Here is a 15,605-nt window from a genome sequence, read left to right as displayed (position 1 = left end):
TTATACACAAAAACATTGAAAATCATACCAGCAGAGTTAACACTATAAAACCATAGAAATGTGCTGGGCGGGAGTATGTAATTTGACCCATTCTATTTCTACTGGGTTCTTTGAGACAGCAATCAAAAACTATCCGCACTGTCCTCCACTCTCCACAGAAAATCATTTTCTCTTTTTACAAATATTCACCTAACTTTCCCTTAACTACTACCTGAGGCAAAACATTCCGAGCTCCAGCAACCATTTGCATAAAGAAATTTCTGATAACCTCTCTGCTCATTCCCTTTGTAACCATTTTAAGGTGATCGTCCTTTATTGCTAGCTCCCATGCTAGATGGAATAATCTCTCCCTCTTCACTCTGACGAAACGGTTGATCATTTTTGGCACCGATAATAAATATCCTCTTAGCTTTCGCTGCTCCAGTGTAATAGTCCCAATATTTTGACTTTCATCATCAGTATAGTTCTGATCCATGGCACCATCCAGGTGTATCTACAATGCCCGCTGGAATACTGCATACAGTTTTGGTGTCCATACTTAAGAAAAGACATACTTGCTCTCGAGTCAGTACAAAGAAGGTTCACTTGGATAATCCCGGGGATGAGGGGGTGGTCATATGAGGAGAGGTTGAGTAGATTGGGACTCTACTCATTGGAGTTCAGAAGAATGAGAGGTGATCTTATTGAAACATATAAGATTGTGAAGGGGCTTGATCGGGTGGATGCGGTGAGGATGTTCCCAATGATGGGTGAAACTAGAACAAGGGGGCATAATCTTAGAATAAGGGGCTGCTCTTTCAAAACTGAGATGAGGAGAAACTTCTTTACTCAGAGAGTGGTAGGTTTGTGGAATTTGCTGCCCCAGAAAGCTGTGGAAGCTACATCATTAAATAAATTTAAAACAGAAATAGATAGTTTCATAGAAGTAAAGGGAATTAAGGGTTACGGGTAGCGGGCAGGAAATTGGACATGAGTCTAGGTTCGGAATGGTCATGGCCCTGTGGGTAGTGGAGTGGGCCCAGGGGCCGTGAAGCCTGGTTCTGCTCCTACTGTGTTCTAATTCTGTGTTTGATTTCAGGAGATGGTTTTATTCCTGTTCCTGGCTGGGGTGGAGATCGCCTTTACAGATGGTAAGTACTGTAGAAAATATAGGGACAGAGTGATCTCCTGGACGAGTTTCGATTGCCTAGATGGGTTGGAGAGGAATTTCCCAGATTTTTTTCTCCCAAATTGGCCATTGGATCTTTTATCTGGTTTTTCACCTCTCCCGGGAGATCACATGGGTTCGGGTGGATGGAGAGTGATAGAAGATTTGAGGTTCGGATCAGATCAGCCATGATCTTATTGAATGGTGGAGCAGGCTCGAGCGGCCGATTGGCTTACTCCTGCTCCTATTTCTTATGTTCTTATGTTCTTAAGTGGATTTAATGGCCCTTCCACAATGAGGGACCGAAACTGTACCTGTTGTTCTAATGGTGGCCTTACCAGCATTGTGTAAACATTCATCATCAGTTGTTTATGCTTGTGATCAATGTTCATGTCTATAATACCGTAATTCAAGTTGGTTTGCTCATTAACCTTCTAGGAATTGGGTACTTGGATCCCTATCACTCGCTCTTCCTCCAATGAGATTCTGCTCCTATCCCTTGTCATTTCCCGCACAATCAGGCGAGATCACAGATGACCAATTTGTAACTGATTCAAAGTTGCTGGTATTTTTCAGTTATTATTTGGAACAATGTGTAACAGCATAATAAAACGATAATTACCAAAGATTCTTTCTGACCGTCTGCAAATGTTCAGCCAAACACAGAATACTGAATATTATTTGTAATTTATCTGAATTTATGGCAGTGTTTTAACAGATCACTTGGAACAATTGCAATAATGAATAAATTTATAAAAAGTCATTCATTTTAATATCTTTACACTTTTGTTTGGGAGACTAATTGCGGCAGAATATCAATAATATTATTCATGATAAATTTATCGACAGCACATAACACGAGCAGACTCCACCTGTTGCTGAGTGAGAGACAGCAGTCAGCGCACAATCGAGATTTTAAGTCAGTCTCTGGGACAAAAGAGGTGAAAGGTCACATCGATGAGCCGAGTTTCGACTCTTTCCTGCATTCCAAAACTGATCACGTGACAAGAGCCCGCTCTATTTGTCAATGAGGAATTGTGCCGATAGAGAGACCCAGGCCTGCAATCTTCACACCAAACTTCCAGGACTTTACCAATATGGGTGATCGCAAGACCTTTGATTGTTTCAGCACCGAATTAAACTGTATTGATTATTTTAAAGTGGCGCGCCCGATCCCAGTGTCTGCAAAGCAAGGTGGATTCCTTCTGTTGCCCACATGTCCACTGCTGAACCTCATCTTTGTTATCTTTGAACCCTGAGCATGAAATGTGCTAAATTTGCAGCAATATGTTTACTCAGCGAAGGAAGCATGAAAAATTAAGCATTTCAGACATCAAACGCATGCTGCAAAATGGAAGAAATGTTCACACAAGTTCTCTCAATTTCACATTACCGGAAAGAAGGACGCTGTACTGTGAAAAAACAGTTCACACGAAGATTTAGTTACGAGGAAGCTTTAGTTTGATTGATTCTTCTCATTTTCATTTTCTAACTAATCTCAGAATGAGTGCCCAGGGGGATTTTACCCCCTTCTTCAGCTCTTCTCTGAATTTCCTCTGGGTCGCTACATAAATGCACGGGTTTTGAAAGCAACTCAAAAACTTCAACATTGTTCCAGTTTCAGTGGCGATATATCCAGGGTCTGTGCGGTCACCTCGGTAATAAGTGGGGTTTGTCAGTCTGGTAGTTACAAAACTCACGGCATTTGTCATCCACAACAATATAAAACTGCCCGATATAGTGAACAGTAAAATGATGGATTTCCATCGGTTCTCTGTCTCTGTATCTCTCTGACTTTCAATTCTGTGACCTCGAAGTCCCCTGCGGGCTCTGCTGGCCACTAAAATACGCCTGATTGTCAAATAATTAAACAAGGCAATTAAAGTAAAAGGAAGCCAAACTAAGCAAGCGCTGTGAAACCAGATGTAGGCTACACCTGGAAGTGAGGAAACAAAAGTCACACTGTTCCGGCAGCCCCACTGCACCTTGTTAATTGTTTGTTCAGCTTCAAATGCAAACAAAACAGGGATGTCCTTTAATAAAATTAGGACCGTGAACGATGTTATAACCGCGGCCGCAGTTCTCTCGGTGCAATACTTTGCTTTAAACTTCTGGCAGCAGATAACTACAAATCGGTCAAATGTGAAGGAGACGGTGAACCAAACAGACAAATCGAGGGTGACAACAGTCATATATAGAATGAACTTACACACGGGAGTATGGTACAGGAATGAAAGTGGAAAGTGATAATTGAAAATATGATACACTATTACATTGATGATCAAGACCAGTAGATCTGTTGTTGCCATGGCCACCATGTAGACAGAGATGCATTTAGAAAGGCCGCAGTTTCCTAGGGAGAGAATCGCCATTGTCACCAAGTTCGCTGTAAGAAAGAGAGAGGAGCAAAATAATGCTCAAGTGACTGATTGAAATATATATGGAGATACCTGTGGAGAGCATTTTACTTCATTCAGTGTGATTATCAACACGGAGCAGTGAGAGAACAGGATTAGTATTGGAGCCATTACCTGGGAAACCCACCCACACATTTTAATGAGCTGCTGCAGCGCTCACTCTGCATGGGGTGACAAGACGGTCCAAAATCCGCTAAAATCCTTGTATTGTAGCTTCAAAGAACATTGTAACATCAGTCATGTTATTGGATTAAGGGGAATGCGGTAGATAGGGGACGCGGTTCACGATTTGGACCCAATCACTAGCGAATGTGCAATGCTGCCATCTAGAAAACTCGTTACCTTATCAAACATGGATACAGTTAACCCCGACTAACAAAAAACAAGTTACAATGGCTCACCAGGGACAGCGACGGCCGCGAGAATCGGATAGTAAATATACTTGATCAGCAGAATAGTTGATTGCCCCATTCTCTGTGAGAATTGATGAATTATGTTGGAGCAAATGGACTCTGACTGGCGCACGGCTGAGTTATGGAAGGGAACCTATATTTATCCACACATCAGTCCTCCAGGGAGTCCATCAGGTTAAATTATAATTAGCATTAATTACAGTCATTTAACAAATAGATTCAGGTAAGCTGTTTTTTTTATCTGATACGTCAGATTAAGATTAATTAAGTGAAATTGTTGTTGGATAGTTTTAAAAAATACAGAATTAAAACATTGTTTACGAGTAGGAAGTGCAATCTCCTAGTACTGGTTCTGCCCCTTTTCCTACCGGCCTGGTGAATGCAGCTCCCCAGGCAATAATCGTCATCACCTTGCCCTTGATTCACTCCTAATGCACCAACTGCTCCAGAACAGGCAATAAAACAAATCCTGCAATACTGCTGATGAACCCAGTCTGGCAGTGTAAGAGGAGACAGTGCTCCTCCCGTACTAGTGGTACCTGCATTTGGATTAGAGGGTCAGTTCTCCACCTGTAATACTGGCACCACAAACTTATGCTAGATGTGTACGAACTCCTGAGGTACTAGTAACATGTCTACACTGCAGTTGAACATGCTGCTATGGTAATAGTGGCAGCACTGCAGAAACACAACTGTTGCCAGTGCACCTCCGGTGTGAGTGGAATACCACCTCATACGCTAGATGTGCATGTGCTCCTCATGTACAGAGGTACATCTGCCCTTACATTAGATGTGACCGTGCTGCTCCTGTCCCAGTGTTACCCATCCACTTACACTAGATGTGACCGTGCCCCTCCTATCCCAGTGTTACCCCTACACTTACACTAGATGTGACCGTTCCTATCCTGTCCCAGTGTTACCACTAAACTGACACTAGATGTGACCGTGCCACTCCTATCCCAGTGCTACCCCTACATAGACATGAGATGTGTCCGTGCCCCTCCTGTCCCAGTGTTACTCCTACACTGACACTGGATGCAACCGTGAGCCTCCTGTCCCAGTTTCACCCCTACACTGACACTAGATGTGACTGTGCCGCTTCTGTCCCAGTGCTACCCCTACAATGAGACTAGATGTGACCGTGCCCCTCCTGGCCCAGTCAAACCTGTAGTGTATGTGCCTTTAAGAGCCCCATATGTGCTGTAATGCCAGTAATGGCCACTCGGGCTATATAAGCCTGTATATTGTGTTATATCCGTTAGTACGCATCCAGACTTTGCTTAATAAACACCTATGAACCAACTCCTGTCTTCAGTGTCTCTATCAACACACAGACACTACAGTGGCGGCGAAGTGGAAACGGACTTACCTGCAATTCGGCAGCACCTCAAGGACATCGATTCCTCGGGCGTCCAGAAGACTCAGGAAAGTGAAAGAAGGTGTCGTTTCACCAGCTGGCCAAGCTGGTGGCAGGTACTGCGCTAATCCTTCCTGGGCGTCAGGCTGGGGCTCCAGCGGCTGGCTCTAAAACTGGGCCAAGCAGCGAAAGCGGAGGCAAGCAGTAACAGACGGGGAGGGAGCACTCGGGAGATGGCCGCGGCTGCAAGCAGGTCGGCGTTCAGACCTACAGAGAGAGTCCGGCGAGAACGAGTCTCCAACTGTAAATAATTAAAAAAAGAACGGAAACCGCGGGAAACAGCGTTGTCATCGGCAGCAGCGGCAGGAAAGCGCGGGAAGCGCCATACCTTTTCTGCAGAAAAGAAAGAAAAGCGCGGGAAGCGCCATATCTTTTCTAAGATGTCTAATTCTGGCAATATTGATGCTTTTGATAACGAGATAGAGGATTGGACCACATATGTGGAAAGAGTGGAGGTATATTGCACCGCAAATGGAATAGAAGATGAAAAAAAAGCTTCAGTACTTCTGGATCTAATGGGCGCAAAGACATACAAGCTGTTACAAAACTTAATCACTCCAGCCGAACCGATGGACAAGAATTTTAAGGAGATTGTTGATACCCTACACTGCCAATTCAAGGCAGGACTGGCAGATTCTCTGCGAGACAAATTCGTCTGCGGTCTCCTAAGTGTAGGAACAAAAAAAAGGCATCACCGCCTCAATAAAAGTGGAAGATGCAGCAATTCCCAAGTTTTTTAAGGCAAGACCGGTGCCATACGCAATTCGCCCAGCAGTCGAGGCAGAGCTGGAGAATTTGGAAAAGGCAGGCGTATTATCTAAAATAGATTGGAGTGAGCGGGCAACACCCATCATCCCAGTCATGAAGAAAGCATTGAAGAATGATAAATCTGAAGAATAGAGAAAAATTCGCATCTGTGGAGACTTCAAGGTGACTGTAAACCCGGTCCTTTACACGGTACAGTATCCTCTTCCGAGGATAGAAGATAAGTTTGCCTCACTATCCGGAGGGAAACGTTTCACCAAAATTGACTTGGCACAGGCATATCTACAGACGGAGGTTGAAGAGGCCTCTAAAAAATATCTCACGAAAAATACACACAAAGGTCTGTACCAGTACAATCGACTGGTTTTCGGAGTAGCATCCGCTCCAGCTATCTGGCCACGAGCTATGGAGCAAGTCCTCCAAGGGATTCCGGGGACTCAATGCTACCTAGACGACATCCTTGTAACAGGAGAAAACGACAACGAGCACCTTGCCAATTTAGAGCAGGTGCTCACTAAGCTGAGAGAACGGGGCCTACGAGCAAATCGCCCCAAGTGCGAATTTTTCCAAAATCAAATGTCATATTGTGGCCACATAATAAATAAGGAAGGGTTGCATAAGTCACCTGAAAAAATTGAAGCAGTCATAAAAGCCCCAGCGCCTGAAAATGCTTCACAATTAAGGTCATTCCTGGGATTAATAAATTACCATCATAAATTTTTACCGAACTTATCATCTCTTCTACACCCTCTTAATGAACTGCTACAAACAGGAGTAATTTGGAAATGGAACGAAGACTGCAAACGTGCCTTCCATAAATGCAAAGACTTAATCACATCCAAAGAAGTTTTGGCTCATTACAACCCATCACTGCCAATCAGACTGGCGTGCGATGCATCCCCTTATGGCATAGGAGCAGTATTATTGCATAAATTCCCTGATGGCTCGGAACGGCCGATAGCTTTTGCGTCACGCTCATTGAACTCAGCTGAGTGTAACTATGCCCAAATCGACAGGGAAGCACTCAGCCTGGTATGGGGAGTGAAGATATTCAACCATTACCTACATGGACAAAAATTTACCTTGTTGACTGACCATCAACCCCTCATCTCCATATTCAACCCTAAAACGTGTGTTCCCATTATGACAGCGCAAAGACTACAGAGGTGGTCCCTTTTTCTAGGGGCACACCAATACAACATAGAATATAAAGGATCAAAACAGCATGGGAATGCTGACGGTTTATCGTGCTTACCGTTACCAACGGTAGAAGAGGCACCTACAGTAGACCCAGTGGAGATGTTCCACTCTACCATAGTGGAATGTCTACCAATAACAAATTCTGCCATTGAAAGGGAAACTAGAAATGACCCGACTCTCTCACGGGTCTACAATTTAACAGTGAAGGGATGGCCAGCACATGGTGAACCACTGTTGCCAGCATTCTCGCAAAGAAGAGAACAGCTGTCAGTGTGCCGAGGAACCTTGATGTGTGGATCCAGAGTGGTGATTCCACCCAAACTCCAGGATAAAGTGCTAAAGGAGCTTCACGAGGGGCATCTGGGTGGAGTGAAATTGAAGAACATAGCCAGGGCGTTTGTATGGTGGCCAGGTATCGATGGAGACATCGAAGAAATGACCAAGAGCTGCCTAGGATGCCAGAAGGTCCAAAACGCTCCACCACAAGCCCCTCTACATCCATGGGAGTGGCCCTCATCTCCCTGGCAAAGGGTACACATCGACTTTGCTGGTCCATTTATGGACTCAATGTTCTTAATCGCGGTTGATGCACACTCCAAGTGGCCAAAGGTAATAAAGATGTCCTCCACCACCACGGAAAAAACCATCACAGTATTAAGGACCATATTTGCCAGGAATGGGCTGCCGGAACAGATATGTTCTGATAATGGACGGCAATTTGTGTCCGAAGAATTCAGGAAGTTCTTAAAAAACAATGGGGTTAAGCACTACACGTCCGCCCCATACCATTCCGCCACCAATGGATTGGCTGAAAGGTTTGTCCAGACCTTCAAGAAGGCCATAAAAGCCATGGGTAATGAAGACATAAAACTTCAGCACAAGGTGGATAACTTCTTGTTCGCATACAGGAATGCAACACATATGGTTACCAACCAAACTCCCGCCATGATGTTCTTCAATAGAAACCTAAGATGCCGGCTGGATTTGGTCAAGCCCAACATCAGAAGGGACATGGAGAACCGGCAGTTTCAAGGCATGAATGAAAGGCCAACTAGAACCTTCCAGATAGGTCAACAAGTTTTGGCCCGGGACTACCATACCGAGAAATGGCAGCCTGGAACTATCTGCATACGACTAGGACCACTGATGTATACTGTGGACATCGGAGAAAGCATAATAAGGCGCCATGCTGACCAAATCTTAGAGTCATCCGAAAAGGGACAACCTACACCACAACTCTATACGGCAAAGGATGAAGTAGAGATACCCATATCTACCTCCGATCCGGTGATACTGGAACCCGATGAACCCGACACTGGCATTCAAGCCGAATCAGCCTTGCCAAAAGAACCTACTACACCACCAGAAACTACTACACCACCGAGGCGTTATCTGGACCGAGTCAGGAAGCCTCCAGAGAGACTGACTTGTAATTAATTAACTACAGCAATGTGTATATTATTTTTCTTATAACATGTAATTAATAATTACTTAAAATATGATGTACTAGTTAGCTAAAAGGGGAGGAATTGTAGTGTATGTGCCTTTAATAGCCCCATATGTGCTGTAATGCCGGTAATGGCCACTCGGGCTATATAAGCCTGTATATTGTGTTATATCCGTTAGTACCCCTCCAGACTTTGCTTAATAAACACCTATGAACGAACTCCTGTCTTCAGTGTCTCTATCAACACAGGGACACTACAAAACCCTACACTTACACTAGTTGTGACCGTGCCCCTCCTGTCCCAGTGTTTCCCCTACGCTGACACTAGATGTGACCGTGCCACTCCTGTCCCAGTGCTACCCCTACACTTACACTAGATGTGACCATGCCCCTCTTCTCCCAGTGTTACTCCTACACTGACACTAGATGTGCCCATACCCCTCCAGACCCAGTGCTAACAGTAAACTGACACTAGATGTGACCGTGCCCCTCCGGTCCCAGTCTACCCTACACTGACACTAAATGTGACCGTGCCCCTCCTGTCCCAGTGTTACTCCAACACTGACACTAGATTTGTGCAAGCTCCTCTGGTAATAGTGGTATCACTAAAATTACACCAGTGATGAAAGTTTTCCTCCGGTACTAATGGTACCCTTATAGTTGCACTAAAGGTGAATGGGTTCCTCCGGTACTGGTGCTATAAGTGAAATTAAACTAGAGGTGGCCTTGCTCCTCGGACAGCAGTTGTACCCATACATTTATATTAGGGATGACAGCGCTCCTTCGGTGCTGCTGGTGCCCTACACTTAAATCAGATGTAACGGTGCATCTCCTGTGCTTGTGGTCCCCAACACATGCACTTTACATGAACGTGCCGCTCATGATGTGGCACTTGCACTACATGCGATCATGCTCCTCTGGTAACCTACATTGAATCTATATGTGATCTTGCTCCTCTGGTACTTGTTGTACATACACTTATACTAGGGATAAGAATTCACCTCCAGTACTGACGGGATACCTACACTTAAACATGCAGTGCACATGCTCCTCAGGTGCTCGTGGTATCACTTCACTTTCATTACAGTACACATGCTCCTCCGGTACTAGTAGTATCACAACTTTTACACTGGAGGTGACAGTGCTCATCTGGTACTAGTGATACCCCTACACTTACACCAGATGTAACCCTACATTTACACTAGCTTTGTTCATGCTGGTCCGGTAATAGTCGTATCAGGAAACTTAAATTAGAGGTGACCGGGCGACTCCTACATATTGGTAACCCTAAGTATCATTGGCGGTGACCAGGCTCATCCGGTACTAGTTGTACCCTACACTAACACTAGATATGACAGGACTCCTCCTGTACTAGTGGTACCCTTACACTTACACTGGAGGTGACCGGGCTCCTTCTGTCCCAGTGTTACCCCTACACTGACACTAGATTTGTGCAAGCTCATCTGGTAATAGTGGTATCACTAAAATTACACCAGTGGTGAAAATCTTCCTCCTGTACTAGTGGTACTCTTACACTTGCAGTAAAGGTGAATGGGTTCCTACGGTACTGGTGGTATAAGTGAAATGAAACTGGAGGTGGCCTTGCTCCTGGGGCAGCATTTGTACCCATACATTTATATTAGGAATGACAGTGCTTCTTCGGTACTGCTAGTGCCCTCCACTCACACCAGATGTAACCGTGTTTCTCCCGTGCTTGTGGTCCCAAACACATGCACTTGACATGACCATGCCGCTCATGATATGGCACTTGCACTACATGCGATCGTGCTCCTCCAGTAACCTACATTGAAACTATACGTGATCTTGCTCCTCTGGTACTTGTTGTACATACACTTATACTAGGGATAAGAATTCACATCCGGTACTGACGGAATGCCTACACTTAAACATGCAGTGCACATGCTCCTCTGGTGCTCCTGGTTTCACTTCACTATCATTACAGTGCACATGCTCCTCCGGTACTAGTAGTATCGCTAATTTTACACTAGAGATGACAGTGCTCATCTGGTACTGGTGATACCCCTACAATTACACTAGATGTAACCCTAGATTTACACGAGATTGGTGCATGCTGCTCCGGCAATAGTCGTATCAGGAAACTTAAACTAGAGCTGACCGGGCTACTCCTACATAATGGTAACCCTAAGTATCATTGGCGGTGACCGGGCTCCTTCTGTAGAAGTGGCACCCCTACACTTACATTAGAGGGTACAGGGCTCCTCCTATACTAGTGGTGGCCCTATACCTACACTAGAGGTGACCGGGTTCATCCGGTACTAGTTGTACCCTACACTAACACTAGATGTGACAGGGCTCCTCCTGTACAAGTGGTGCCCTTACACTTACACTGGATGTGACAGGGCTCCTTCTGTACTAGTGGTGCCTCTACACTTACACTAGAGGTGACCGGACTCCTCCTGTACAAGTGCTGCCCGTACACTTACACTAGTTGTGACTGATCTCCTCCAGCACTAGTGGTTGCTTACACTAACACTAGAGGTGACCGTGCTCCTCTGGTACTAGTGGTTCCTTACATTAAACTAGAGGTGACCGTGCTCCTCCTGTATTAGTGTTACACTTACACTAGGTGTGACCGTGCCCCTCCTGTCCCCGTGTTACCCCTACACTGACACTAGATGTGACCGTGCCCCTCTTGTCCCAGTCTACCGTTGCACTGATACTAGATTTGACCGTGCCCCTCTTGTCCCAGTCTACCGCTACACTGACACTAGATGTGACCGTGCCCCTCCTGTCCCAGTGCTACCAGTATACTGACACTAGATGTGACCATGCCCCTCCTGTCCCGGTCTACCTTACACTGACACTAGATTTAACCGTGCCTCTCCTGTCCCAGTGTCACTTTTAAACTGACACTAGATTTGACCGTGCCGCTCCTGTTCCAGTGTTACTCCCACACTGACACTAGATTTGTGCAACCTCTCTGGTAATAGTGGTATCACTAAAATTACACCAGTGGTGAAATTCTTCCTCCGGTACTAGTTGTACCCTTACACTTGCACTAAAGGTGAATCCGGTCCACCGGTACTGGTGGTATAACGGTACTGGTGGTATAACTGAAATTAACCTAGAGGTGGTCTTGCTGCTCGGGCAGCAGTTGTACCCATACATTTATAGTAGGAATGACAGCGCTCCTTCGGTACTGGTGGTGCCCTACACTCACACCAGATGTAACGGTGCTTCTCCCGTGCTTGTGGTCCCCAACACATGCACTTGACATGAACGTGCTGCTCATTATGTGGCACTTGCACTACATGCAATCGTGCTCCTCCAGTAACCTACATTGAAACTATATGTGATCTTGCTCCTCTGGTACTTGTTGTACATACACTTATACGAGGGATAAGAATTCACCTCCAGTACTGACGGAATGCCTACACTTAAACATGCAGTGCACATGCTCCTCTGGTGCTCATGGTATCACTTCACTTTCAATACAGTGCACATGCTCCTCCGGTACTAGTAGCATCGCTACTTTTACACTAGAGCTGACCGCACTCATCTGGTACGATTGATACCGCTACACTTACAGTAGATATGACAGGGTTCCTCCTGTACTAATGATACCCTTACACTTACCCTAGAGCTGACCGGGCTCCTCCTTTACCAGTGGTGCCCGTACACTTATAGTCGTGGTGACTGAGCTCCTCCGGTACTAGTGGTTCCTTACACTAACACTAGAGTTGACCGGGCTCCTCTGGTACTAGTGGTTCCTTACATTTACACTTGAGGTGAACAGTCTCTTCCTGTACTAGTGTTAGCCTACACTTATAATAGAGGTGAGCGGGCTCCTCCTGTACTAGTGTTACCCCTACACTTACACTAGAGTTTACCGGCTACTCCTGTACTACTGGTACCACTAAAATGACACCTGAGATGATCGTACTCCTCCTGTACTCGTGGTGCCCCTGCACTAACACGAGTAGTGACCGGGATCCTCCGGTACTAGTGGTTCCTTAAACTTATGTTAGAGGTGACCGGGCTTCTCCTGTACAAGTGGTTCCTGACACTTACACTAGAGGTGAGCGGGCTCCTCCTGTATTATGGTTCCTTAAACTTACACTAGAGACGATCGTGCTCCTCCTGGAGTAGTGTTACCCCTCCACTTACACTAGAGATTACCGGCTATTCCTGTACTACTGGTACCCTTAAAATTAAACTAGAGTTGACCGGGCTCATCCTGTATTGTGGTACCCCTACACTTACACGAGAGGTGATTGGACTCCTCCTGTACTGGTGGTACCCCAACCCTTACACTAGAGATGACTGTGCTCCTCCTGTACTAGTGGTAGCAATATACTTACACTAGAGGTGACCTGGCTCCTCTTATACTAGTGGTACCTCTACCCTAACACTAGCATTGACCGTGCTCCTCCAGTACTAGTGGAACCCCTACACTTACACTCTAGGTGAACGGGCTCCTCCTGTACTAGTGTTACCCTACACTTATACTAGAGGTGAGCGGGCTCCTCCTGTACTATTGGTACCCCTACACTTACACTAGAGGTGAGCGGCCTCCTCCTGTACTAGTGGTACCTTACACTTACACTAGAGACGATCGTGCTCCTCCTGGAGTAGTGTTACCCCTCCACTTACACTAGAGATTACCGGCTACTCCTTTACTACTGGTACCCTTAAAATTAAACTAGATTTGACCGGGCTCATCCTGTATTGTGGTACTACTACACTTACACGAGAGGTGATCGGACTCCTCCTGTACTGGTAGTACCCCAACCCTTACACTAGAGATGACTGCGCTCCTCCTGTACTAGTGGTACCAATATACTTACGCTAGAGGTGACATGGCTCCTCTTATACTGGTGGTACCTCTACCCTAACACTAGCATTGACCGTGCTCCTCCAGTACTAGTGGAACCCCTACACTTACACTAGAGGTTAACGGGCTCCTCCAGTACTAGTGTTACCCTACACTTATACTAGAGGTGAGCGGGCTCCTCCTGTACTATTGGTACCCCTACACTTACACGAGAGGTGAGCGGGCTCCTCCTGTACTTTTGGTACCCCTACACTTACACTAGAGGTGAACGGGCTCCTCCTGTACTAGTGTTACCCTACACTTATACTAGAGGTGAGCGGGCTCCTCCTGTACTATTGGTACCCCTACACTTACACTAGAGGTGAACGGGCTCCTCCTGTACTAGTGCTACCCTACACTTACACGAGAGGTGAGCGGGCTCCTCCTGTACTAGTGGTATCCCTAAAATAACAGTAGAGGTGATAGTGCTCCTGTACTAGTGTTACCCCTACACACACTAGAGTTTACTGGCTACTCCTGTACTACTTGTACCCCTAAAATGACACCTGAGATGAACGGGCTCATTCTGTACTAGAGTTACCCCTACACTTACACTAGGGGTTGCCGGCTACTCCTGTACTAGTGGTAACCCTACACTTACACTAGAGATGACCGCACTCCTCCTGTACTCGTGGTACCACTATACATACACTAGAGGTGACCTGGCTCCTCTAATACTAGTGGTAACTCTACCCTAACACTAGCATTGATTGTGCTCCTCCTGTACTAGTGGTGCCACTACAGTGACACTCGAGGTGACCGTGCTCCTCCGGTACTAGTAGTTGCTTAAACTTACACTAGATGTGACCGGGCTGCTCCTTTACTAGTGGTTCCTCACACTTACACTAGAGATGACCACGCTCCTACTGTGCTTGTGTTACTACTATACTTACACTAGAGGTGACCTGGCTCCTCTTATACTAGTGGTACCCCTAAACTTTCACTAGAGCTGACCACGCTCCTCCTGTACTAGTGCTACCACTATACTTACACTAGAGGTGACCTGGCTCCTCTAATACTAGTGGTACCTTTACCCTAACACTAGCATTGACCATGTTCCTCCTGTACTAGTGAAACCCCTACACTTACACTCGAGGTGACGGTGCTCCTCCTGTACATGTGGTACCCCCACACTTATACTACTGTTGACCGTGCTCCTCCTACACTAGTGGTACCCCTACACCAACCCTTCTGTTGACCATTCTCCTCCTACACGAGTGGTACCCCTAAACCTAAACAGGAGGTAACCGTGCTCCTCTGGTACATGTAGTAACGTTGCTTTTAAGCTAGGCGTCCGCATGTTGATCTTGTATTGGTGGTAGCATTACAAATACATTAGAGAGAATAGTGCTCCTCCAGTACCAGTCGTACACCTACATTTACGTTAGTCGTGACCATGCTCCTTCAGTACCTGTGGTACACTACACATATGCTAGATGGGTACCTGCTCCTCTTGTACAAATGTTACTCCTACATTTAAACTAGTGGTTAACGGGCTGCCATACACATATGCTAATGATCATCCTGAATCTACAGTACTCGTGGGAGCCATACACTTAACAACAAAAACAACAACAACAACAACTTGAATTTCTATATTGCATTTAATGTTGTAAATGGTTAGTATGCAGGTACAGCAAGTAAGTAGGAAAGTTGATGGTTCGTAAGTTCATAAAACTTCCCAATGCGCTTCACATGAGCTTTATCAAACAATAATTGACACCAAGACACATAGGAAGATGTTAGTTTGGATAACCAAAATCTTGATTAAAGAGGCAGGCTTTAATGAGCGCCTTTAAGGAGGAAAGAGAAGTAGAGAGGCGGCGAGATTTAGGGAGGAATTTCCAGCGCTTAGGGCCTTAGCAGCTGAAGACATGGCCACCAATGTTTGAGAGATTAAATCAGCAAAGCTCAAGTGACCGGATTTGGATAAGCACAGTTACC

General features: G+C 45.7%; 1 protein-coding gene across 1 annotated transcript in view; it reads right to left on the bottom strand.

Moving 5' to 3' along the window:
• Positions 1-2,602: 2,602 nt before the first annotated feature.
• The window catches only part of LOC147092607 (putative G protein-coupled receptor 139), a 126,871-nt gene continuing 113,868 nt past the window's right edge, over positions 2,603-15,605 (bottom strand). The window contains exons 5-6 of the mRNA XM_085975649.1: positions 3,966-4,091; positions 2,603-3,533 (exon numbers count right to left, since the gene is read on the bottom strand). Coding sequence (XP_085831775.1) covers positions 2,629-3,533; positions 3,966-4,091 — 1,031 coding nt within the window. The 3' untranslated portion in view covers positions 2,603-2,628. The remainder of the gene's footprint in view (positions 3,534-3,965; positions 4,092-15,605) is intronic.

Source organism: Somniosus microcephalus, unplaced genomic scaffold (assembly GCF_052327205.1).
Source record: "Somniosus microcephalus isolate GS21.2 unplaced genomic scaffold, FLI_Smic_1.0 unresolved_chr2, whole genome shotgun sequence".
Taxonomy (NCBI): Eukaryota; Metazoa; Chordata; class Chondrichthyes; order Squaliformes; family Somniosidae; genus Somniosus; species Somniosus microcephalus.
The sequence above is the reverse complement of the archived record's forward strand: the minus strand, read 5'-3'. Positions and strand labels throughout refer to the sequence as shown.